This window comes from Poecile atricapillus, chromosome 12 (genome assembly GCF_030490865.1).
Source record: "Poecile atricapillus isolate bPoeAtr1 chromosome 12, bPoeAtr1.hap1, whole genome shotgun sequence".
NCBI lineage: Eukaryota > Metazoa > Chordata > Aves > Passeriformes > Paridae > Poecile > Poecile atricapillus.
Genome location: NC_081260.1, coordinates 12,682,377 through 12,705,487, shown reverse-complemented (window position 1 = coordinate 12,705,487; position 23,111 = coordinate 12,682,377). Strand labels below are relative to the sequence as shown.

The 23,111-nt window shown below is 43.6% G+C and overlaps 1 protein-coding gene across 11 annotated transcripts in view; it reads left to right on the top strand.

The window, feature by feature from the left end:
• The window catches only part of MBNL3 (muscleblind like splicing regulator 3), a 92,256-nt gene extending 69,676 nt beyond the window's left edge, over nucleotides 1-22,580 (top strand). For 8 of the 11 annotated variants that reach the window (XM_058847978.1, XM_058847982.1, XM_058847979.1 and 5 more), the window contains 4 exons: nucleotides 6,956-7,106; nucleotides 11,459-11,553; nucleotides 12,991-13,064; nucleotides 14,996-22,580. In XM_058847978.1, the coding sequence (XP_058703961.1) occupies nucleotides 6,956-7,106; nucleotides 11,459-11,553; nucleotides 12,991-13,047 (303 nt within the window). In that variant the 3' untranslated portion in view covers nucleotides 13,048-13,064; nucleotides 14,996-22,580. The remainder of the gene's footprint in view (nucleotides 1-6,955; nucleotides 7,107-11,458; nucleotides 11,554-12,990; nucleotides 13,065-14,995) is intronic. The other 3 variants (XM_058847981.1, XR_009278547.1, XR_009278546.1) reach the window with 3 other exon arrangements.
• The last annotated feature ends 531 nt before the right edge of the window (nucleotides 22,581-23,111 follow it).

Below are 23,111 nucleotides of genomic sequence, written 5' to 3'. Positions count from 1 at the left end.
TTATTTCTACAGTTCTGAACATGAGTCAAGGAAGACTCACCAGGTGACTCCTAGCTGGTATAAATGTTTGCCATTCTGTTGAGTTTGGTTTAATGGGACCTGTTAATTCCAGAGATGAGAGAGCTGGGGAAGGAGGGAGAGGCCCAGGGGATCCTACCCCATGTGCATAAATTCCTGATGTGGGACATAAAGAAGGTGGAGGGAAACTCTTCCCTGTGGTGCCCAATTAAAAGATAAGAAGCAGTGGGCACAAATTGAAAATCAGGACATTCAATTTAAACATAAGGAAAAAATTATTTACCAAAGAAAGGTCTAACACTACAACAGGATTCTCCATCCTAGTAGGTACTGACAACCTGCCTGAATGGAGTCTCAAGCAAGCCTCTGTAGTTGACCCTGCTTTGAGCAGGATGTTGATCTAGCTGATCTCTAGCAGTCCCTTCCATCTCTCCTATGAGTTCTTCAATTTTTTTTAAATTAACATTAAAAAGGCTCTTGACGCCTCTTTGATTTAGAATTAAGGCCACTAACATTTTTCTAAATACCTTTTTATTTTTTTTTAAGATAATAAAGGAGGTTGCTTTTAATTCATAATGAAATTTAATGCAGAGCCATGGCAGTTCTAGAAATTAAACAATTGCTCTCCTTGTAGCATCAATATTACCTGGAATGTAATTTTAACAATTAATTTTTACTGCAGCATTTATTTGTCCTGTGGAGTTTATTTATTAGTTTTCTTACTGTTTTTATTGTTGAAATAAGAGTCCAGGTCTGTTGAAAAATAATCTTCTGCAATGAAACTCTTGCGTTTTTCACAATTGAATCTTTACCTTTTCACTAATTATCTAGGACATTGCTATTTAACCAAAGCCAATGCATGTTTTATTCATTCTGCTGGCTTCTCTTAAAAATGTAATTAACCCTATTTGTATGCTGTTAACTAGAACCTTTAAAATATTTATTGACGGCTTGTTGCATCGCCCCTGCTACCAAAACAACCTACATTATTCATTGACTTTCAAGGTTTCATGCATTCACTGTACCTGTTGAGGTGTAAGACTTTATTAAAGGGAGGAAAGGTTCTCCATTTTCTTGGAGGGGAAAACAGATGCTAGACTATGGTTCTACATTCTAAAACAGATTTAGAATGACTTCAAATCTAAGTTCAGCATTTCTGAGGGACCCAATCCTGCAGTTACTTTATGTGCACAAGTAGTAGCTTCACTCACTGCTGCTTGGCTGGAGTCAGTGCAGCACTGGATGAGCTGGGTAAGGCTCAGTCCCCAGTTCAGGACAGCACTTAAGCATGTGCTTGAAGCTCCCTCCTTTTCCAATGGTCCTTCCCTCTCCACGAGTGCTCTGCTGGCCTCTGCATGATGTGTAGCTGCAGCATGAGGGCTGGAGCCCAGTGCCAGTCCCTGTGCAGGTGCTAATCCCTGAGTGCTCCTGCCCTGCTGTGCCAGCTGATGTGACAAAGCTCCAAAGCACATGTCCTGTGATGACATTTCTTTACTTTTAAAACTTACCGAGGCAAAATAACTGACTTGTCACTAGGCCAGGTAATTACCCAGCCACCCCATGTTGTGCATGCCTCGTCTTTTTAATATATTGTATAATGCATTCACTTTTTAATTTTTTTTCTCTTCGCCTTCCCAAATTGTTGCTCTCTCTTGACACACCTCTGCTTGCTGTTTTTGTTACTGTGCTTGATCCCCCTCCCCGGCCCATTGCCATCATGTGCTCGCTGCCTGCTAATTAAGACTCAGACAGCTGTCAGATCACTGAAGCGACCGCTCGAGGCAACCTTTGACCTGGTACTTGGACCTTTCACCTTCTCGCTTTGCATGTAACCATCTTAGTCTGCATGAAAGCCTTCTGCTCTTGGTCTGTGGTGTTAGTGCCTGGGGAGACTGCCCATCCCAGCCAGAAATGTTCAGTGTGCATTCAGACATGCCAGTCCTGTGCCCCACACACCATCCATTAATGTCTGAGCTTCGCCTCTTGAAGCCTGGATGTGTTTTGGAGACAGTGAATAATCTTGGGGGGTGGCAGCTCTGGCTTTTGAAGTGTTTTTTCCAAACACTGGCAGCTTTGGAGTCACAAGATGCAATGTTTCAGGGAGAGTTTAGCTCATTAGGTCTGCAGTATGCTCTAAATGCCAGAGGACTGCGTGGTTGCAGGACAGATCCAGTAACTTTTCTTTGTATTCCCAACATCACAGCCTTGCCTGGCCAGTGCCATGCTGGTAACTGCCCTGCACAAAAGTGTTCTGTGTAATGAGTACAACTGAGGTTTAGGGGGAAGAGGTCTAACCAGCATCTTTGGGATCTGTGCTGGGAACTGAAACAGGTGCAGTGTGGGACTTGGGTCATGTGTTGGGTAAGCTGGGGACATGGCTGTCCCTTCAGCTGGCTCTGTCTGTAGTTCATCCCCCATTCCCCAGTGGGACAGTGTCAGCAAAGGGACCTTGCTCTGGGTGCCTTTTGCTTCAGTCTCAAGCATGGGATCTGCCCCCCAAGCTTCTGCCTGCAAGCTGTCTTCATATATGCTGTCTTTGATTGTTTTATGACTCTCAAATAATGTTTTACTTGGCTTTATGATGCCTCATAGTGAGGCAAAAGCCATCCTCACAGTGCAGTCAGTCCTGGCTCCATACAAGACAACTCCTTCCTCTTTTCCCAAATAGTAAGGGACACAACACATTTTAAAAGAAAGAGCTCCTGTTGCCCAGCTGTAGCAGAGAGAGGGAAGAGTGGACACAGAGGAGCTGTGAGCTATTAAGCTGATGTTGCTTCTCATTCCCAGAGTTAGGGAGGAGAAGCTGATCTGCTCCCCTTCCTCTCCAAAGCCTTTTTTTTTTGTGTTTACGTAGTCAAGAGGCTTCCTTATCAGAGTTTTAGGCAGCAGCAGTACAAAGCCTTGCTAGGGCCCAGCTTCTGCCAGCAGTGGTAGAATAATGCTGTGATTGATGTCCAGCCTCTCACTTGCCCTGCTCACGGCTGACCCAGCATAGGCAGGACCTGCACAGTGCCTTGCTGCCCTTTTCAAGAGCCACTACTCTGAGGAGACATGGTCTGGCAGAGTGGGAGAGCCCATAACTACTCCCCCACTGAACAAACCCTACTGGAGAAGCTACTTGTACAAGTCCTCCTGCTCTGACACATCGAAAGGTTTGCAGCTGGTCATTGGAATGTTACCTCCTCTGAACCCTTCATGAGTGATAAGAGCATGTATGATCTTCAGAGGAAACTGCTCATTTTGCTTCTGCTGCTTGCCAGGGAACAGGTGCTACCTGTGCCCTCTCTCAGGTCATTCTGTGTTTGTCACACCTGGCAGCAGACCCAGCCCCTCTTCGCTGAGTGCAGAAGGGTGAAAGTGTGATCTGGTCCCAGAAGATAGAGATCTGAGGGGAACTTTGAGGTGCAATTAAATTGTTTGTTGCAAAAATTTAATCCAGTGCTTGTCTTGCAAAAAATAACGAGAAGTTTGTTAACCAGCACGTGGGAAATTCTGACTTGGGCATGCAGTGTGTTTTTATCTGTCAGTCTTCCTGAAGAATTGCTTTCCATGCCATGCAGAGAAGTGGCACAAGCCTCTTTGTTCAGATGCTCATTCGAGCAGGAATGTGGCTTTCCCAGCCCAAAAATGGGAGGCTGCCTGGCATTTAATTAGTGGAAATTGTTCATTTGGATCAGTGCAGGACTATCACATGGATACTGAACTGAATTAACCCTTTCACTGGTGCAGATGACCAAATCGTGTTACAAAGGGTGCCATACCCATGTGTGCACACAAACACACGGGAAAAATAATGTCAGAAAAAGTTACTGTCCGGAGCTGCTGCTGTGTTTGTGGTGGTCAGAGCTTGTCCAGAGGGAAAGCACGAGCAGCTGGATGAGGTAAACTCATCAAGTAAGTTCTTTGCTACAAGGGTTTAGTGTAATTCCTCTGCTGCAGTGGGGAGGCACTGGCTACAGAATTTGGTGGTGAGAAGTCTGTTGCCTTTTGTATATTCTGCTTGTGGGATTCCTTCAGATCCAGGACGTGGTTCAAGAAAGAAATGAGCTGCTACAATTCCTGCAGGTCCTGAGTGATACAAAAATTTTAGCCAGTGTCAAATAGACACATTTGTTTGATCCTGTGTCCCTGCCAGTTCCCATGCAGAAGCTGTATTGGCCCAGCTTCATCATGTGCAACTTTAGATGCCTCTTCAAGGAGCTGTAGATGGACCTTTCAGTGAGCATGCTCCTGGCCTGAGGCTCTTACCTCATCACATGGGCTGGAGAAGAGCTGAAGCCAGATCCTTCTGTCTCCTTGGGCCCTCTTACACCTTGGTATGCAAGATAAGATGGGTTGGCAACAGGAGGAGCACATCTGCATGTATCCTGTGTGAACACTACTCCAGCTGCTGGGGTGGAGGGGTGACACACAGGGCTGGGTCAAACCAGAAGCAGATCAAGATGGGTTCCTAGCTCCCCTGCCCACAGAGCCCGTGTGGGAGAGCTGGACTTCAGGTGGCACAGGAGCTGCTGCAGAGTGCTTATTTCTTTAGAACACTCTGGAAATATTGCATTTATTTGTGTTTCTCCATTTGGCTGCTGTTGAGGGAGCAACAGTGAGGCTGCTATAGCTCCTTTCTTTCCCTTGTTCCCAAGGGGCTGTAGAAGGTTAGGAGGGACAATGATGCTGGAGAGGTAATGGGATTGTCTGATGTGTCTTGACATCCCTGGGGCCTGCTGGTGTCTGTATGTTCCCTCTGATTGCAGTGCTAGGCTTGGGAATTGTCCTGTGATGTGCTGGGACATCACAGGAAGGTCTCAAAGCCTTCAGCTGTTCTGCTTTTGGCACTACCGTTGTGGGGTTTGGGGTGGTGACAGCCTTTGGCCAGGAAGCAGGGAGTCAAAAGTCCATTATGTGCCTGGCACAATTGCTTTGCTATAATTAGTGTGTTCTTCTGAGCCAGATTTTGGAAGTGTCTGAAAAGTATTATTTAGCAATGGGGTACCATAAGGGGCATGAATTTAAGTGTGAAGTTCTTCAGTCACTGTAAAGCTGTAAAACCTCTGTGATGTACATGAAGCTACTCCAGATTCCGTAAACTGCAGATCTGTCCCGTGCCTGAAGGAATGGTCACGTAGCCATCATTAAACAGACAAGTTGTGCATAACAGGCAGATTTAACACAGATACCAATGAAAGCTTACCTAGAAATGAAAACTTGTACATCATCCTAAAATATGGATCTTAAGTGAAAGATTTTGGTGTCTGTGTCTGAGAATATTGTCCTATCTTTGACTGCTGTCTTTTGGTAGCAGCCAGAAGAAATCTGGGAAGATTAAATCCTAATGCTGAGAGTGGATGCCCACTAGCACAGGCAAAGGATGTGTGCATGTCTGAGGGCAGTTTTGCAAATGCAATTTCTTCTCATTTTCTTTTTCAATATTAAAACCACCCAAAAGCAACCATGTGAGTAGAGATAGGATGGAGTAATGTTTTGCCTGGAAGTATGTTGCTTAACATTTCTCAGATGAGCAGTCTCCTATAGCAGATTAAAGTGAAACCTGTTTCTAGATGGCGACAAACTGTTGCAAGCTTTCACTTACATTATGTTGTGTGTTGATCTTCATAACGCTTTAAAATCTCTTTACTTGTGTCCTTTCTTCCAAGTGTTGTGTGTTTGTAGCTTTAACCCTTCATTAGCCAAACCCTCTCCATTACCTACCATTCATTTGTGACCTATTAAAAAAAAAGTAGGAGTGATAACCCTGTTTTTCAGCCATTGCTTTGCTACATGATACAGACTAACAACTAGTCAGAAATGACCTGATTCTGCATGACTTCCACGTGCGTAAATCTCATTGACGTCAATGGGAGTTTTACGTGCAAAAGGACTGCGGGGCATAATTAAAAAGGACCCTTTTCTATCACAATGTGGAGAAAAAAAAGTGGTTTCTTACTTGGGTACAATGAAAAAGCTGTAAATCATTAGAAACATTCCTGTCTCTTAAGAACCTGACATACTACTTTGCTGTTGAGACATGCTTGGATGAATGATGAGTAACTCACTTAGAAAAGTTCCTGAGTTGGGTTAATGCTTTTTACCAAGTCTGATCATGAAACAGGTTTGACGGGCTGGAAGAAGCCCGGTGGTGTGATAGAATGAAAAGAAGGGATTTGTCAATGGCTTTTTCCACTGTTAATAATGAGTGAGCAGTATTTGACTGATGGAGGCCACCTTCTGTAAAGTGGGAGCTGGTCCAAATCTGCTGGTGGTGGGCTGTGCCTCTGGTGTGAGCAGTGGAGAATCAGGCCTGGTCTTGACCATGTTGCTCAGCCTCTCTACTAACAAGTGGAAATGCATTTTACTGTGAATGTAATGTTATCTGTGTAATTGGCAACAGCTACAGCTTTACCATCTGGACACATGGGTTGGCTGCACAGTGTGCATGCTTCCACACATGCACACATACATGTAGGCAGGTGTTGAACCAGAGGCAAACATCTGATTTTTTTTTCATGGCATTTGTTGCTGATGCTAATTTTCTTGGGTTTAAAATAGTCATCTGCTATATTTTTGTTCTGGGGTTTTTAATGCTTGTTGCCTGCAACTGCTCTTTGTAGCATCCTGTCCAGGTGATCACCCCTCACCTTCCTTTTCCCGATGCTTTTTTCTCCCTCTGTACCCAAGTCAGTCCTGCTGAAAAGCTCCGTAGTATCCCTCCTCTTTCTGGGCTCTGCCCCTCCTCCTGGTGCATTTAGTAACTGCTTACCTAGTGAAGCTGTTGTTTCACCTCCTAGTACTGTGACTTAGCTGCTCTTCTCCTTCCTGCCTTGCTAAGTTGATAGTGTTGCAGGTGATTTGCAGCCAAGACCCCCCTATTATTTATCGCATGCTTAACCTACATCTGGGCCCCTTTATTTACTCCACTTGTCTTTAATGACTCCCTTATCCACAGGCCCTGCCGCCTGGTGCACTTCAACCTTTACCAAAGAGGCCAGCACTTGAAAAAAACAATGGTGCCACCACAGTCTTTAACCCAAGCGTTTTCCACTACCAACAGGCTCTAGCCAACATGCAGTTGCAACAGCCTACATTCATCCCTACAGGTAAGTGTCTCCTTGCTTCCCCACCATCACATTGGCTTATTTTATGACCTCGGTGTTCAGCTAATGAGCAGTATTTGTAAGAGTCCTTAGCAAAAGCATATTGGTGTGTAGTTTCATGTTAAAATGGATGAAAAAGTAACATCTTTTATTTGACTTTTTTCCCTTCACCTACTACAGTTTAGAGCTTTTCACTTGTAAAGATTCTTAGCCCTTTTTGTGTGGTTTGGGGTTTTTTTAAACAGTCAAACTAAGAAAAATGTCTGCATGTTTCTTGAATTCATACTTTCTGTTTTTCCTCCTTATGGTTCAACTGGTTAATCCCAAATTAATTCTTTGACTCTTGCGTAGCGCTCTTTTGGACTCATGTTAAAATGTCTTACAGATCTGTATGCCTGCTCTCTTGAGGCTATAGGTACCCTGAGCTTGCATCTCACTGACCTACATATTACAGCAGCTGTGATGTTTATAGAGGGAATGGTTAGTCTTTTAGTAAATACAAATTATATAATCCTCTTTAGAGGCATATATTTCCCTCTTCCTTGTCTTTTGACCAGTACAATACCTTAAGCTTTTTAAAAGCAATTTAACTCCCAGTTTTTATTGTACCTTTTAGGTCTCAGTGTTAAATTGAAAGATGCAGTTCAATAATTCTTACAGGACTGGAAATATGAATGTGGCAGATGTGACTGACTTCTGACTGGCCAATTAACTGCAGCCGAATGAAAAACAAAACCTGCTTGGAGTGGAAAATATTATAAGTGGCTGAATTAGCAATATTCCAGAGTTGATAGCTCATATTTTAGTATCATTATTATCATTCAGAGCATTATAGGAAAATTAATGCCCAGTGTTTTTAATGTTTATTGCTGTATTTACTTGTCAGATGATATTTACAAAAATACACAGTGTTTCTCTAGTCTGACCCCTGGAAGTGAGCACACAGTGGACCTGCACCTTGATGCTATTGTTCTTTGGGGTCAGGGAAAAAGCTTTAGACTTTTTTGTCCTAAGAGTAAGCTTTCTCATGTGAAGTGTGGGAGCAGGGAGCTAAACCCTCTGCTTGTGTGGTTATGAGAGCCCTTGGAAACACTCAGAGCTCAGCAGCTACCAAGATGTTCTTCCAGGGGAGCAGATTCTCATGCAGAGAGATGGAGTAGTAGCCTCTTACCTTGTGTTCTGCAAAGCGTTGGAGGGGCTGGGCTGGGCTGAGCTGACCTCAGAGCTGTGGTAACAGCTCTGACAGATGCCAAGTGAAGTACTTCTCCAGGAAACATGGACACCTTAGAGAATGCCAAGTCCCCCAGCTGGCTGCACACTCCTCTTCCTCAAGGTCGCAGTTGCCAAAGTTGACATAAGGACACGCATTTCTGATGGAGCACCATAAATCAGCTGTGCCCAGCACTTGCTGTGCTGTGGTGCCGGTCGCATGGCAATGAAATTACACGCAGGGCTGATGCATAACAGGGCTGCTTACTGGCACCTGCTCTCGTCTGAAGACATTAATGCTGGGCAGAGCAGCAGATTTCCAGTCAGAGGACAGATCTGTGATGAATTTATGTTACACATCAGACTCCTGATCTGGGCTCAGCCTTGGCAGCGCTCAGGACAGCAAAGCAGAGAGGTGGCACGTCGCAGCTCTCACTGTGGGGAGGGGAAGGGAGCTGTTGCTTTTCTTAGTATCTCCTGTTCAGTTGTTGAGAGATCAGCGTCGTTGGTTGCCATGGCAGGGGGGAGTCAGGCTGTCTCTTGAAAATGGCATCACCACTGCAATTTTTTCGAGTCCAGAAAAATAAATGCCTCTTTCAACTTAAACTAGAGACTTTGAATCACAGTCCCTGCTTGTGGGAGTAAATTGCTTTTGGAAAGTCAATTTTAACATGAGTGTGACATTCTTCTAAGGGCAATTTGTATTCTGTTGACATGATAAGAAAGAAATCAGCATACCCAATACCCAAAAAATCCCAAACAATCCTGATTTCTGGGATCAATGATATCGTTTAATACCGAGGTGGGAGGAGTTTATTCTCTACTACCCAAGAATTAAAGAATTAATTTGGTTTGCTATGATTTCTTAAAACGGAATTTAAACTATTGATGTACCAATATAAAGAATCGAGTTGCATGTGCTTAAATACTGAATGCTGCAAAGAGAATACCTGCTTTTTAAAGTGATATCTAACACTGAAGCTTCACTAATGAAATATCCCTTTTGTTCATCTTTCCACGCTTCAATGCATGGTGTGCAGGGTCAGTTCTGTGCATGACACCCACTGCAAGCGTTGGTAGGTTTTTCTACACAAACTTCTCAACTTTTCCTAATCTGAAAGAGACTGCAAGTTAGTATGCATCAGTGAGAACCTGGGTGGCTGAGTGGTGTGACTGTCTATCCGCTGTCTTCTTTGAGGCTTAAATGGTTGTATCCCTTTTAATTTCTGTGCAGTGCAGTGTTTCATGTGACTTACAATAAGAGAATCCAAAGTGATGTGTTCCCACCCCTATTTAGTTCCACTTCAGAGACAAGAATCTGTCACTTAAATGTCTTTACAACCCATTTAAGTCATCTGACACAAGGAAATAGAAGTGGGAGGATCCTGTTGGCTTATTTTTGTTTTATTTTGCATCAAGGAACAGGATTTTCAGTTGTCCTTCTGAGGATATTTTAGGAGACTGGTTTAACTAAGGTGCTAAGGAGGAACACGTCTGGGGGCAGCCCCTCTGCCAGAGCAGGGTGCTGCTTGTACAGTTTGGACCATGGACTGGCTGGAGAGTCATCTCTGTTGGGCAGTGTTAGGTGTGCAGGTACAGGAGATCTTAGGAGGAACCACTGCAGGTGCATGTGGGATGCAGGGAGGCAGTGAGTACGTGCTCATTAGTGTTGCAGGGATCCACTCTGTTCAGGCTCAGCATCTGGGTCTTGATGAAACCTCTGCAGGCCTTTGAGGACTTTCCCCTCTGTCTACAGCTGCTGGGCACAGCAGAGCAGGTGAAAGCTGAGCTTTCATCCTCTAGCCAAGGTTATGCAAGACTACCAGCATCCAGGTGTGTGCGGGCTTTAGCCAGAGGGAGAGAGGCAGGAGCCCTGGAGGGGGCTGTGCAAGGCTTTCCAAGAGCAGGTGTGGAAGCTCTAACATGAATGGCTAAACACTGCTCTTGAACCTGCCTATCCCTATAGTACAGGGAGGACACATTGCTTGCATGATGGAGAGCTGAGTCCCTCAAATACACTTCTGCCTGTAGGAAACCCAACCCACAGTTTCCAACATCTCGTGGCCAGAGCGTGCCCAGCCACAGGCACACGCTCCTTCCCTGCTGGGGCTGGCCGTGGCTGCTGGGGTGGAGGGGAAAGCAAGTCAGCTTCCCCACTGCATGTTTTTGGGGATGGCTGGGCCTTCCTGTGGGCTCCCCAGCCCCACAAAACCCGCCCCCAGGTTTGGGGGATGCTCGTGTGTGCACCGGAGCATCCCTTCCAGCACTGTGCTCTGCGGGGCGTGCAGCTTCAGGAGGCTGCCAAGCTCCCTGCTGCCGTGTTGTCCTTTTGGATGCTCTTCCTGCAAATTGTAGCTGTTCAGATGCCTTTGTGTATTTTTCCCCTCTCTGTCCCTTCCCCTCTCCATCCCCCCACCCCTCACTCTGCAAGAGGAGAGTTTTGCCAAATCCTATAGAACTAGGGTGGAAAGGAAGCATGCTGAATTTGTACGGAGAGAGCTCAGTCCGCCAGCCGCTCGTTTGCCGTGCCTCCAGCTCTGTCCCGTGCCGAAACATTGTCCCTGCTAGAGACAGGCGAGAAAACCTGGTGAAAGGGCTGCGGCAGCCGCTGCAAAGTGCATCATGTACCTCTGGTTGCTGGCAGGGATGGGATGGGGAGGGAAGGGGACAAGCTTTTCCCAGGCGGGCGGGAGGGTGCGCTTGCCAAAATGTCCCCACCCAAAGGAACGTGCACTGGCTGTGTCTAACTCCCCACGGGTGCGAGCTGACGTGGGCTTTTGCTAGCACACCCATCCTCTCCCCCCTTTGGAAATTTGGCCCTCGGAGTCTAATACATCATTGTTCTGCTTATAAATGTACTAAGTGTTGAGAATGTTTTGGTTTTTTCCTTAATTATAATTGTAATTGGCTTTTCCCCTTCTCTCTTGTTTATTTTTTTTCCCAACGCTGTCTTGCTTTGCACTGTGATTGCATGCTGCGCCCCGATGTGTCCTTCATGACGATGTCACATGGCTTGTTGCTGTGATTCCTGCCACGCCCCCAAATCCACCGCCATGTTGCCATGGTTACATAAAACCAACCAAACAAACAAAATATATATACGCTCCACCCTCCTGTATGTCGCTTCCATGGTTCCCTTCCGAAAGTGCCCATGATGCACGGTGCTACGCCCACCACTGTGTCTGCAGCAACAACTCCTGCCACCAGCGTCCCCTTCGCTGCAACAGCTACCGCCAATCAGGTTTGGCCCTTTCAATGGCTTTCTTTCACGTGTTCAGATCTTGAGGACCGGGCGAGGGCTGGATCCCGTGCGGGGTCGAGCGCCGTCCCGCCCGGCTCGGCGCAGGCTGGGGCGCGCAGAGGCAGCGTGTGCGTGTGCGTGTGGCCGGGGATCGAGAGGGGCTGCTCCTGCCGCCTGCGGGACGGGCACCAGCCCGGCCGGAGCGTAGGGATGGGCGATTGGCAGGGGCGCAGGCTCTCTTCCAAAAACACACCTCCCCCCCCGGGTCCTCAGAAAACGCGCTGTGAATCTCCCGAGCGTACAGCCACGCGAGACCTGCAGCACTTCTGCTTTCAGTCTCAAGCAGAAATACCACCCCGAGCATCCTTCCCTGTGGTATTTTGGCATGTTCTCTCTGGGCTGGAAAGTGGAAGTGGAAACACAAAGTGGCCTCCCCCCACCACAGAATTGGACTCTAAAAACTACCAAAAAATCCCCAAATAACCGAAACCCAAAAATTGGGGGTGAGGCTGTGAAGTGTAAAGTGGTTTTTTTTACGCCAATAGCATGTCACCCATCCCTACAGAAAGGACTCTGGATGTGCAGTACGTGCCATTGTAGCACTGCCATAAGTGTACAGGATTCCATGCATGTCTGCCGAGCCATAATTCTCTCCAGAACTTTCCTCTGAAGATACTGAGTGTGATGGCTGCTTCTGCACCAGTCCTAAACTGTATATGCACAACCTGTCCTAGTGATGCTTCCTGATAATTTGGTGTGACACAACTTCTCCCAGTTAGACCAGAGACATTTCAAGCACTTTTTAAAAATTTTTCCCCCCAGGACTAATTTTAGCATTTTTATTTGTCATGCTCTCGGGTTTAGAGCTATTGCAAAGAAATCGGGGTGTCTCTTTGCTCTGTAGGAGGCTGTTAGCCATCCTGAGTGCCAGTAATAGCTCTGGGGGCATCCTCTAGTCTTTTGTCGGTGTGAGGTCATGTGCATTTCAGGAGGAGTTTTGCCTGCATAAGTCCTAGGCAGTGTTTTACTGCTCGCAGTAGGAATTGCCGGTCTTTTTCTGTGCTTTGTTGTTACTTTCAGGTAGAGCAGGTCTTACTCAGACTTGTGTTGGTCATGAGAGGAAAGTAGAAATCCCTGTGCAGCGTTGCTCTGTGGCTGTGTGAGTCCTGTTTCAGCCAGATAGTTTCAGGGCATTTCTGTTTTACTTGTAGTCTATGGAGTCATAATCCCAGAACAATCACCAGGTACTCCACAAGACATCAGTAGTGGTGCAGCTACATTGTACTTAATGTGTAGCAAAATATAAAGACTTGGGAGTGGATCCTGTGTTATAAGAGACTGATGTACATATTAACCCGATACTGAAGACAGAATGAACAGCCCTATCTCAAGGCGATGTTTTAATGTTTTGTGTTCTTTGTTTTTTTTTTGCTGTAGATATCCCAGTTATCAGTAGATGAACTGAGTAGCAGCATGTTTGTTTCACAGATGTAGAAGTTCCCGATAGAACAGTAAGTTCCTTTTTGGTATTTCTCTTTATGGTGACTTGATTTGTACGTGGGCACTGCATCCCCTAAACACAGGGCTGGTTCAGGCAGAGGGACTGAGCCCACGGGACCCCCATTGGCTTCATGCTCTGCCGACTCAACAGGAATTCAGCAGCTGCAGCACAGGCACAGACCAGCCCTGTGGTTTAGAAGGAGTTTCCTGTGTCTCGAGTACCTGTGTTGCGGTGTTCACAGCCTCCCTGCTCGTCCCCCCAGTTCCATGGCTCTGTGTGCAGGTTACTCTTGCTCTGCACAGCTCCCAGCTGCCTGCAGATGCCTCAGGGATTTGCAGTGTTGATGGCAAAGACTGCTCTGGTAATGAGTCAGCCGAAAAGGTGTAACTTCTCTTTTGCTGTTAGTGACATATTTCCTTTCCTGGGGTAAGCAGGATTGGGTCAGCAGCAGCTGCTGTGCATCTGCAAGGCTGGCTTGGTCTGGGCAGAACCCTGCTGTCAGCTGCAGAGAAGGCCTGGCTCATGGTGGGTTGAAGACCAGAATGAATGTCAGAAGCAACATAGTCTTCACCCCACCTGCAGATCCTGGGCGTCCCTAAGACGACAGTTTCCTCTGAGGGGAATAATGAAGGAATTTGTCCTTGGACTTACAGAGTACTATTTTGCAGCCATGACAGCAGTGTCATTTTTCCACTGCTTTTCTTTGTGAGTTTTAGCTGATGTTCATGAGCTAAAATCTCTGGGTAGTTTCAGTTCTTGACTGTGTTTTTTTATCCCAAGAGAATAAAGAGCAGTTCAGCCAATTCAACAAGAGGTCACCGGATTTTCTCAAAGCAGCCGTTTAGTACATGCAGATATGCAACTTATAATTTCTTGAATTATAAAACTTGAATTTCTTCCTTAGGTCACATATTACAATCAAGTCTTTAAATACTGGAAATTAATTTGGCAAGCAATTCTGTAACGATATCTATTAGCAATCAACAGAAGCTACTTTCTCAGTGGTGGCCCTTATCTCTGCTGACCTTAATTAAATACCATATGTATACATGACCTGCTAACTGTGGCTGTGGACGCTGTTCATGAGGGGTGACACCAAGTTTACCCACATTTAGTGAAAATGTTCAGCTTAGATTGTACTGCTGTTCCAAATGACAGATAGACGTGACACCTGACATGTTAGCCCATTTCCATAACATGTGTAAAACAGCCTGTTCCACCCAATAAGGAGATCATTTGACTGGAGGAGCTTCATCTTGAAGTCTTTGAGATTGTTTTCAGCATTTTTTCAGGAGACTTTCCCTGAGTGGGACTTTGGTAACTGAAACACTTACTGCTCTGACAGCTGTTTGTCTTTTCCTCCATGGCTGAAGTAGCCCTGGTAGCCAGGCTGGTTGGTCTGGGTCTGCAGGACATAAGTTGTTGGGTCCTTCAGTGGAGGATTTTCATGAGTACATCACAAAGAGGCAGTTTGCTCCCAGAAGAGGGTCCTCTGAGCACAGGATTTCTGTATCTGTGTTTTATCTCTGGGCTCAGTTTGCCTTTGGCTTGTGACTTAGGATCAGATTTAATGTGTCTGAACAAGAGCTAACAGATCAGGGATTCCTTTGGCCCTCTCCTTAGCCACCCTCTACTTGGCATCCCATTCCAAAAATCAAGACTATTATTTGTCCACCTCCCTCTTTCATTATTTGTCCTGTCATTGTGTGTGAAGTGCATAGGAAAGAGAGTCCTAAGTGCAGATTTAAGAGAATGCCAAGTCTGTTATTGGCAGTTTCTCCCTACATCAGAAAATTAATGGAATAAAATGTCTGTCTGCAATGCACTAATGACAACCTCTTGGGCAACATATTGAGAATGTAAATGTAGTAGAATGACTTTTAAAATATAGATGTATTAACTTCTCACTATTTCCTTGTTGTTTTTTTCTTTCCCCTACAGCAGACCATGTTGAAATTCTGAACAGTAAAATTATGGAGCACCAGGACTTCTTGGTGGGAAGCTGCGCATGGCCTTTCTGTATATATTCCCCTCTTCCCTCTATCATTCTCTACCACCTCTACAGTAAGCCTGTTGCAGCCTACATGTTAACCAAAAACTGATCAATGGGAATGTCAAAAAAAAAAAAAAGAAAAAAAAAAAGCACTATAGAAACAATTAACAAACAGCGCTCTGTTATATGAGATATACAAGTAGGAAATTATAATAGACTTTTATAACACATTACTTTAACACACTTAATCATTTTATGACTACCATCATGATAAGTGCATCTGCACAGCGGACTGTTGGTTTACTGTATACTATCGATGGATAAATGTTTGTCTTGTTTTTAAAGTGTTATCTTACTGTTTTGTTTACATCATAGTCTATTGATTTGTTTTAAAGTGTACATCATTATCAAGTATACTCAATACCATTTTTTCATTATTGTTATGTCTTAAGTTTTCATATACTGTAGGTTTTATGGGGTTTTGTTTGTTTTTTACTAAAAATGTTATTGTGGGAAACAGGAATTATGTGCTTGAAAAACACGACACAGAATGTTCTGCCCTTTGCTGGATTTTGCTGTTAATGTCAGCTAAAGTTGCTTATGTTAAATGCTCATTTTATAATTTAAAACTTGCCTTCAGATAGTCTCCAAATTTTTAGTACGAGTGATGTGAAAAGACAGCTATCATTTTAGTCCAGTTCAGGGTTCTTCTTTCAATACAATGAGCTGATTCTGGAAACTTTAGGAAAAAAAAACCCACAAAAGCCCAGGCTCAGTAAGGGGACAGGAACAATTTGCTCAGACAGGGGTAAGCATTAAAGGATTTCTGCAGCTCTGTTGTCCATTGAAGTGCATTCTCAGCTGCAAACGGCGCACAATCTCTCTCGCTGTTCTCATGGTGCAGTCAAAACAAACAACAAAAAATGGTGGTGGAGTGAGACAGCTTCAGTTGGGCAAAAGCTCATTGCATTGGAGAGGAGCAGGTGCCAGCCGTTGGCTGGGGAGGGCCTGGGGCCGTGGCTCAGCCCAGGCTGGGTAACACCGAGCCCTGGGGCTTGTCTCCACCAAGCATGCTGAAACATTTTGGCCTGAAATCTTATATGTGTCTCTTGTTGAAATTTTGTCAGCATGCCCCATTTATTTAATCACCATTTTCCATAAGTGGGTGATTCCTCCACACCCTCCGTGATCTGTGGCCCTTTAAAGCAAACACAGCAGTAACAAAGCAGCAAAAAGCTCAGCATAAGCTTTCTGCTGTAGATAAACATTCGTCTTAATGAAGTTCCTGTCGGTCAGTGGATTTATTTTGGCACCTTCTACTTGATCAAGAGCAATGTTTGCTGCACAACAAGGGCTAGTTCTCAATACCTCCTTTTCATACGCACGAATAAAACCATTTCAGCCCGTGCACCCTGGACAGCCCCGCTGTCGTTATGCTGCGTTGCTGAACAATCTGGCTGCAGAAATGCATTTTGGTTGAGGACACCGCCAAATTCATCCCTGTCATAGCTCTACAGTATCATTGACATTATGGAAGAGCAAATCCCTATTTTCTGCTGTAAATCCACAAACTCCATACAAGGAGAAAGAGAATCAAGCAAGAGGCCAGCTCAGTGTCTGAAGGGGTGACCACCCTGAGCTCAGAGTGGTCCTGTAGAGTGCCAAATTCAGACAACCAGATTTTCTTCTCTTTTCCCAGTTCCTTGGCCTTGGTTAGATTTTCCTTGCCCCTACTCCTGCAGTATGAGCACAGGCAGTTTGCTAGATGTGTGTCGCCACGGGCCACAAGTGATGGAGGCACGCCTAGGGCACATCTAGGCTCTGACCATCTGCCCGTGGAGACTCACTCACGGTGTAAACCTTTCAGGAGCCCAGCTCAAGAAGGCCTTGAGGAGTCTTTTTGTTCACTTCAGCAGACTTTGAACCTAACTCTGATAGAAAGGGGATAAAAAAACATCTCCCCCCGCCAAGACCTCTTTATGGACCCTGAGTTTTGACAGTCGCTTGTGTCCGTGGATGTTCCCCAGCCATCTGTGCTCACAAGCGGCAGGGTGGCTTGAAATCAGTGACTCTCATTTGTATTGGCGACCACATACCTGTTCTTTTCACCACTGTGTTTCTGTTTCCCAAAACCATAACATTGTTAGTGGAAAAAGTGGATTTGAGTACTTCCTGTTTGAAATTATTTGTGTATCAAAAATGGGTTTTGCACAACCTGTGCCAGTGCCTCAACAAAGAACAGAGCTGATCTTCTTAAGCCAGAAAGGATGCATTCAAGCTTGTATGGCTTTATGAGTTCAAGGAGGTTGAAATTTTTTCAGTGCTAAATGGATTTTTGTATATCTTGAAACTTTGATGTAACCTCCTATTTTATTTATCGACTTAAACATCTGGCATAGATGTGCATAGAATGTAAACCTAGAATACAGCTGTTTTCATGTCACATTTAAAGCACTGAAAAAAAAAAGGCATTTAAGGATTATTTTTTATTAAAGAGGTCCAATGAGGGATGTTCAGGGTAGTTATATTAGGTGCCACAACAGTTTTTATATTGCTGGCAAATTTAGAGTTAATTTGTAAATGAGTTTAAGGAAAGAAAAGCTTGAAGCACTAAACTTCACCAAATTCAAAACAATCTCGGCAAAAATGCCATTTTGAGGTAGCACTATTTAAACTAGTTGTGCAATGACTTGCTCTAATTTTCTTTGTTCAAGAAAGAAAAGAAAAAAAAATCAGTCGCCAGACTATAAATTTCCTAAATAGACTATTACAAAGTCACCGAGCTAGTTAGTGACTCTAAACAAATGTCATAAAAGCATGAATATCATCCTTTATTTGACAAGAGATGTATGTAAGTTTGTTTAAATCGATATAATTTTAGTGACATTTTTATAAGCTTCCCACTTTCCATGAACCTATATTTTTTATTTATCCAAAGTTATTTCTCTTTGTCCATTTCTCTCAGCCTTATGCAAACAATATGCAAGAAATGCTGAAACTTGGATAAAACGGGTCATGCAGAGGGAAAATGAAAGCTGAGATTGATCATTTTCACGAAAAAAGGTTGTTAGTAGTTTCAATAAAAAGTACTACTACTAAACTGTAACATAAGCAGACAATAAAAGAGGGATTTAAAATAAAATGGATTCATAAAACTATTAAGATTATTTTTGTTAAATACAGTGTTTTTAGTAATTTGGAACATGATTTCACAATCAGCCGTGTTTTTTAGTTGGAAATTTTTAGCTGATGATTTTTGACTGTGTATTTTTGCATCGCAACGTTCTAGAAGCCGTTACCTCCCCGGGCAGCCCGCGTTCGTTCCCGAGCGCTCCGACGCGCTTCTCCTCCCGGCCGCCTCTCCTCGCTGCCCCGCTCCGCGCCGGGCGCTCCCCAAGGGCAGCACGGCCGGGCCGGGGCCCCGCTGCTCCTGGCGTGTCGCGCTGCAGCGGGGACCCCGCGGAGCTGCCACCGCAGCCGGGCGCGCGTTGGCCGGAGCGGGACACGCCGGGGCCGGAGACGTCCCCTGGCCTGGCTCGGGCTGGCGCTGGCACGGTAGGAGTAGCTCTAGGACACGCCGGGTACACAACGATTGAGAAACTGGAGTCCTCGTTTTGTTTATCCCTTGTACATTTCACAGACATGAAAATTAAAAAAGGTGAAATTTATGAGGAAAATCTAATTTCCCATTCCTGTTGAATGGATTTAGTTTGATATTGACCTGATTTTACCATGTGCCTGTTGAAGGCCTTAGAGTATATACTGTATGTTAAAGACTGTAATAACTTTAAAAAAAAAAAAATAGTTGATAGCCTAATCCAAATGTAAATAGAGCTACAACTCATTGTTACTAGGCTACAACGCATTAATTCATGTCATATATTTTCATTTCTCTACCATTAGTTTTTAAGGTTTTCATTATTGCTTCTTTTGATATCTTTAGTAACTAATGAATTTAATTTTGAAGGAGAGTTAGAGAAAGTTTAAAATTTTTAATACATGTATTCAGCCCATTTAGTTATATTCTAAACCAACACTGAAGCATGGTAAGGTATAGAATACAGTCCATAACTAGTTTGTATAGTTTACAGTTTAAGAACAAAATTAACTTTGTATGTAACTCCTACAATGATAGATTCATTGTTAACTAATTATATTAAGTTGTTGTTGCTATGGCAACAAAACTACAACATGGCTACCTTTGTATACATTATTTGTGAAATTTTCACATGTAAATTAAAAGTGATGTGTAACAGTATGAGCTTGTTAAAGGTACAGTTCGATACTGTCAGATAAAGATATGATTGAATATTTTTAAAATCCCAAAGTCCCATGTGAACGCTGAATTTGTGTCTTTAAGGTCACTTTTTCAGTCAAGAAGTTTACAACACATGGATTTAGAGTCAGGTTTTATAGCTTGTAGAAATTGTTGTGTGGCAAGGGTTATTCCACAGTATTTTCACTTCGGAAACACAGCAGCCTGTATTTACAACGTAGTGACCGGCCTTGCTTTCATTTCACATCCATTCACACAGTGGGAATTCAGAATTAATCAGTTTCAGTACTGTAGCTTTGCCTGCAATTTTCTTTTCTCCAGAAATGGAACACTCACACGATTACGTTACGATCAGGGCTAAATAATTAAGCATATAACTATTTTAATACTAATTTATATTAGCAAAAACTGTACATAAGAAAAAAAAATATTGTGGAATGACCCCGTAACAGTGTTGAAGATACAAATATGCTGCAGTTAAACTGATTCAGTTAGTGTACGAATGTGTGAGACACACCTTTTTTGCACTTATGTACATAGTCCACGAAAGAAATCCTTGGAACTTATTTTGAATATAAAAAGTCTGTAATAATACAGGAAAAGTTTGTAAAAGAGATAGGTATTACTAAGGCTTTGAAAAGGAGGAGTTTTTTGCTATAAAACTTATCTGAAAGCATGATGTTGCTTTGCTGTTGTAAAAGCTTTGTAGTTTGCCATAGCTTATTATACAGCAGACTGATAACAGGTCAGCTCCAACCTGCAGCACAGAGAATGGGAAACGGTGTGGAATTAATTAGTAAGGTCACTAGCAAAGATTCAAATTACTTTTTTTAATCAGCCTACATTTTCAAACACACCCCAGGTCATGTTTCTGATAGGTTGTGTTCTCGGTGAATCCTGTTCGGACTGGTAGGTCCATGGCAGCACACACACATTTTTCCTAGCACCTAATCCTATTTCTGTCTGGGAGTGTTTATCTGTGGGAGGTGACTGTCATTGTGGCGAGTGTTTTAAATCCCAGCGAGAATTTGAAATGTCACAACTTCTTGATTTATTTATTTTTTTTAAGTATTTCAGGGCAAGGTAACAAAATGGAAGGAGCTGGTGAGCCGTAGATGGACAGGGATGGGTTGGGATTGTCTGGGAGCAGTTCTTTGTGCTGTGTGACAGCCATGGTGTTTGTTTGAGGGGCACGTGCTGCAGGTGCTGCTGGGGCAGGGAGCTGGAGGCTGGTGGCAGCGTGGCTGCTCCGGGCTGGGACTAACAAGCGCCTTTGAGTTGCTACCAAAGGAGAGCAAAGCTGTGGCCTGTCAGTGAGCAGCCTCCTGTTCCTGTTTGTGTTGGTACTGCTGGGGCTCTGCAGTGCTGGGGGATTTTGGAGCAGCTGAAGTGCCTGTGTTGACCCATTTATTTTTGATTGGAACAAGTTTCGGGTTTTTGTTGGATTTTTTTTAAGGGTTTTTTTTTTCCCCTGGTTTTTAATTTGGGTTTGTTTTGGGGGTTTCTTTTTGCAAAACCCAAGCCCCAGTTTTGCTTCGAGCTGGTTTTGCCATGAGTCTGGTCCTGACTCGAGCGGTGACTCAAGTCCCCCAGTGCAGAGCTGGTGGGAGGTGGCATCTGATGTCACTGTCACCCTTTGCTGGATGCCCCAGGGTTGGGGCTGAGCCCAAGAGCTGTTCCTTGGCCAGCATTCCCGACTCCTGGCGATGCCAGTGTGTGCCCAGCCAGCCCACTCTGCACCACGGGGCTGTGCAAATGGTGGTTTGCTGAACTGGAGTGGCCCCAGGGTCTTTAAAATGAGGAAAAATCAGATGTTGCTTCTCTCCGTGGTGTTATATAATAACCTAGATTTTAATACTAAATAATCAGCTAGTTCAAGCCACCACACGATTATGGCTTCCCTTTGCCATAATCAGTTTCTATAATCAAGCTCTTTCTCATTTCTAGGATTACGAGAGAAAAAGATTTTGCACTATGTGAAATGAATCATAGCTGGTCAAACTTAGTCGGGGTATGAGCATGATCATGACAACACTGCTAAAATCTTTGCTAGTGATCTTTACTGACATCCTCTATCATCAAAAATAACTCTATATGCCTCTCAAAGGAGATATTTAAACATGCAAAATAACACAACTGTTAAATAAAATGAAGTTATTTTTCCAAACACACAACAGAGAGAATTACCTGACACCGAATTACAAGGTTCCAGTTCTTTATTACTGTACACAGATGCTATTTGATAGTGGTGGAAGCCAAATGATTTTGTTGCCATGGCTTTTGTATCCTAGCAGATGAGGGGATGATAAGACCATTCTTAGACTGGATTATGGGATTTTTTTTTTCTTTCCAATTAGCTTTGTTTTAATTTTTATTTTTTTTTAGATCATGAAAATGAACCGACTCCTCACCCTTTATTACATCACCTGACAACAGATCACTATTTTTTTTTATAAATAGAGAATTGTATTTTAGGCAATCACTAAAATCAAAGAGAGAATGTTCTCCTAAATTGTCAATTTTTAATTTAAATATATAAAAACATTTATACTGTACTGTGTAAAATAGATCTTTGAAGCACATTCTTCTTTTCATAGGCATTTCTGGTAAAACAAAGTAAGGGAAACATTAGATATAAATTTAATGGAATAGTTTAGAAAATATATACAAATGATTACACTTAGCCCTGTGGAATTGTAAGAAATTAAAATATCATTGGATCCAGACAGGCGTAGGTTAATGCAGTATTTCAGTTCCATAACAGGATAGTTCATTCCCTCAACTGCTACCAACAGGGTGTACGCTTTGAATTTGTTTCTTTTTGCCACATTATATTGCTGTAGTGCTTGTACGTGCTTTAGAAATGTGCATAATGCTACTCATTTTAGTATGTTACTTCTATATTGTTATTGTTTATTTTTTGATCTTTTAATAAAGTGTATAAAATTCTTGGTTATGTTTTTTATGGATCCATATCTACACATTAATAGGAGTTTACTTTAAAAACTTTTCAAGTTCCAGTTTATTAGTCCCAAACTTCAAAGATTCTAATGTAAAAATAATAACTAATGAATTTGAATCAATGTTATATCTGAAGTGTAGACCAACAGAATAAATTTCTTTCCAGAAAATATCTTCAGTATTTTGAATTCTGTAGCCAGTGCCTCCTTTTTACTGGATGCATTTGGCCTATCATATTAAAGTTACTAACACAAGACAGACATTTGTATTTTAGAAAAATAAAAAGTAAAACTTTCTAGATGCTGCCTTTTGGTTTCTCTCGTGCCTTAGACCTTCGGAGACACATGTGATGTGGTCTGCTTAGCTTGTATTTTTCCATGCTTCCTTTCTGACCCTGTCTGTGATGTGATTAGAGAGGAGATCAGAGCTGTGCATTTGAAGATAACCATGAAGAATGAATCAACTCCCATTCAAAGGCCTGCAGCTTTTGTAGAACAGTGCTGTGTGTATCAATTTTTCTCTTTCAGCATTGGTGTCAGATACCGTTTTGAATGTCCCAGTGCAATAATACAACAGTGAGCTCCCCTTTGGCAGCAGCCTGGATTCCCCAGCTCTCTTCCAAGTGCCCAGCTCATCCCGGGCTGCCCGGCCAGGCTCGCGCCTCCGGCCAGCGCAAGCTGGAGCTGCCTCTCACCGTGGTCTGGAGCCAGCCTGGCTGAGCTGGGTCTAGGCTGCTGCAAGAGAAGATTGCTTCTTGATGAGCTTGTTTGTCCTTTCTGTAACGTTGCGTAGATTTAGTCGTAAGAAAACTGCTCGACAGCGAGGCC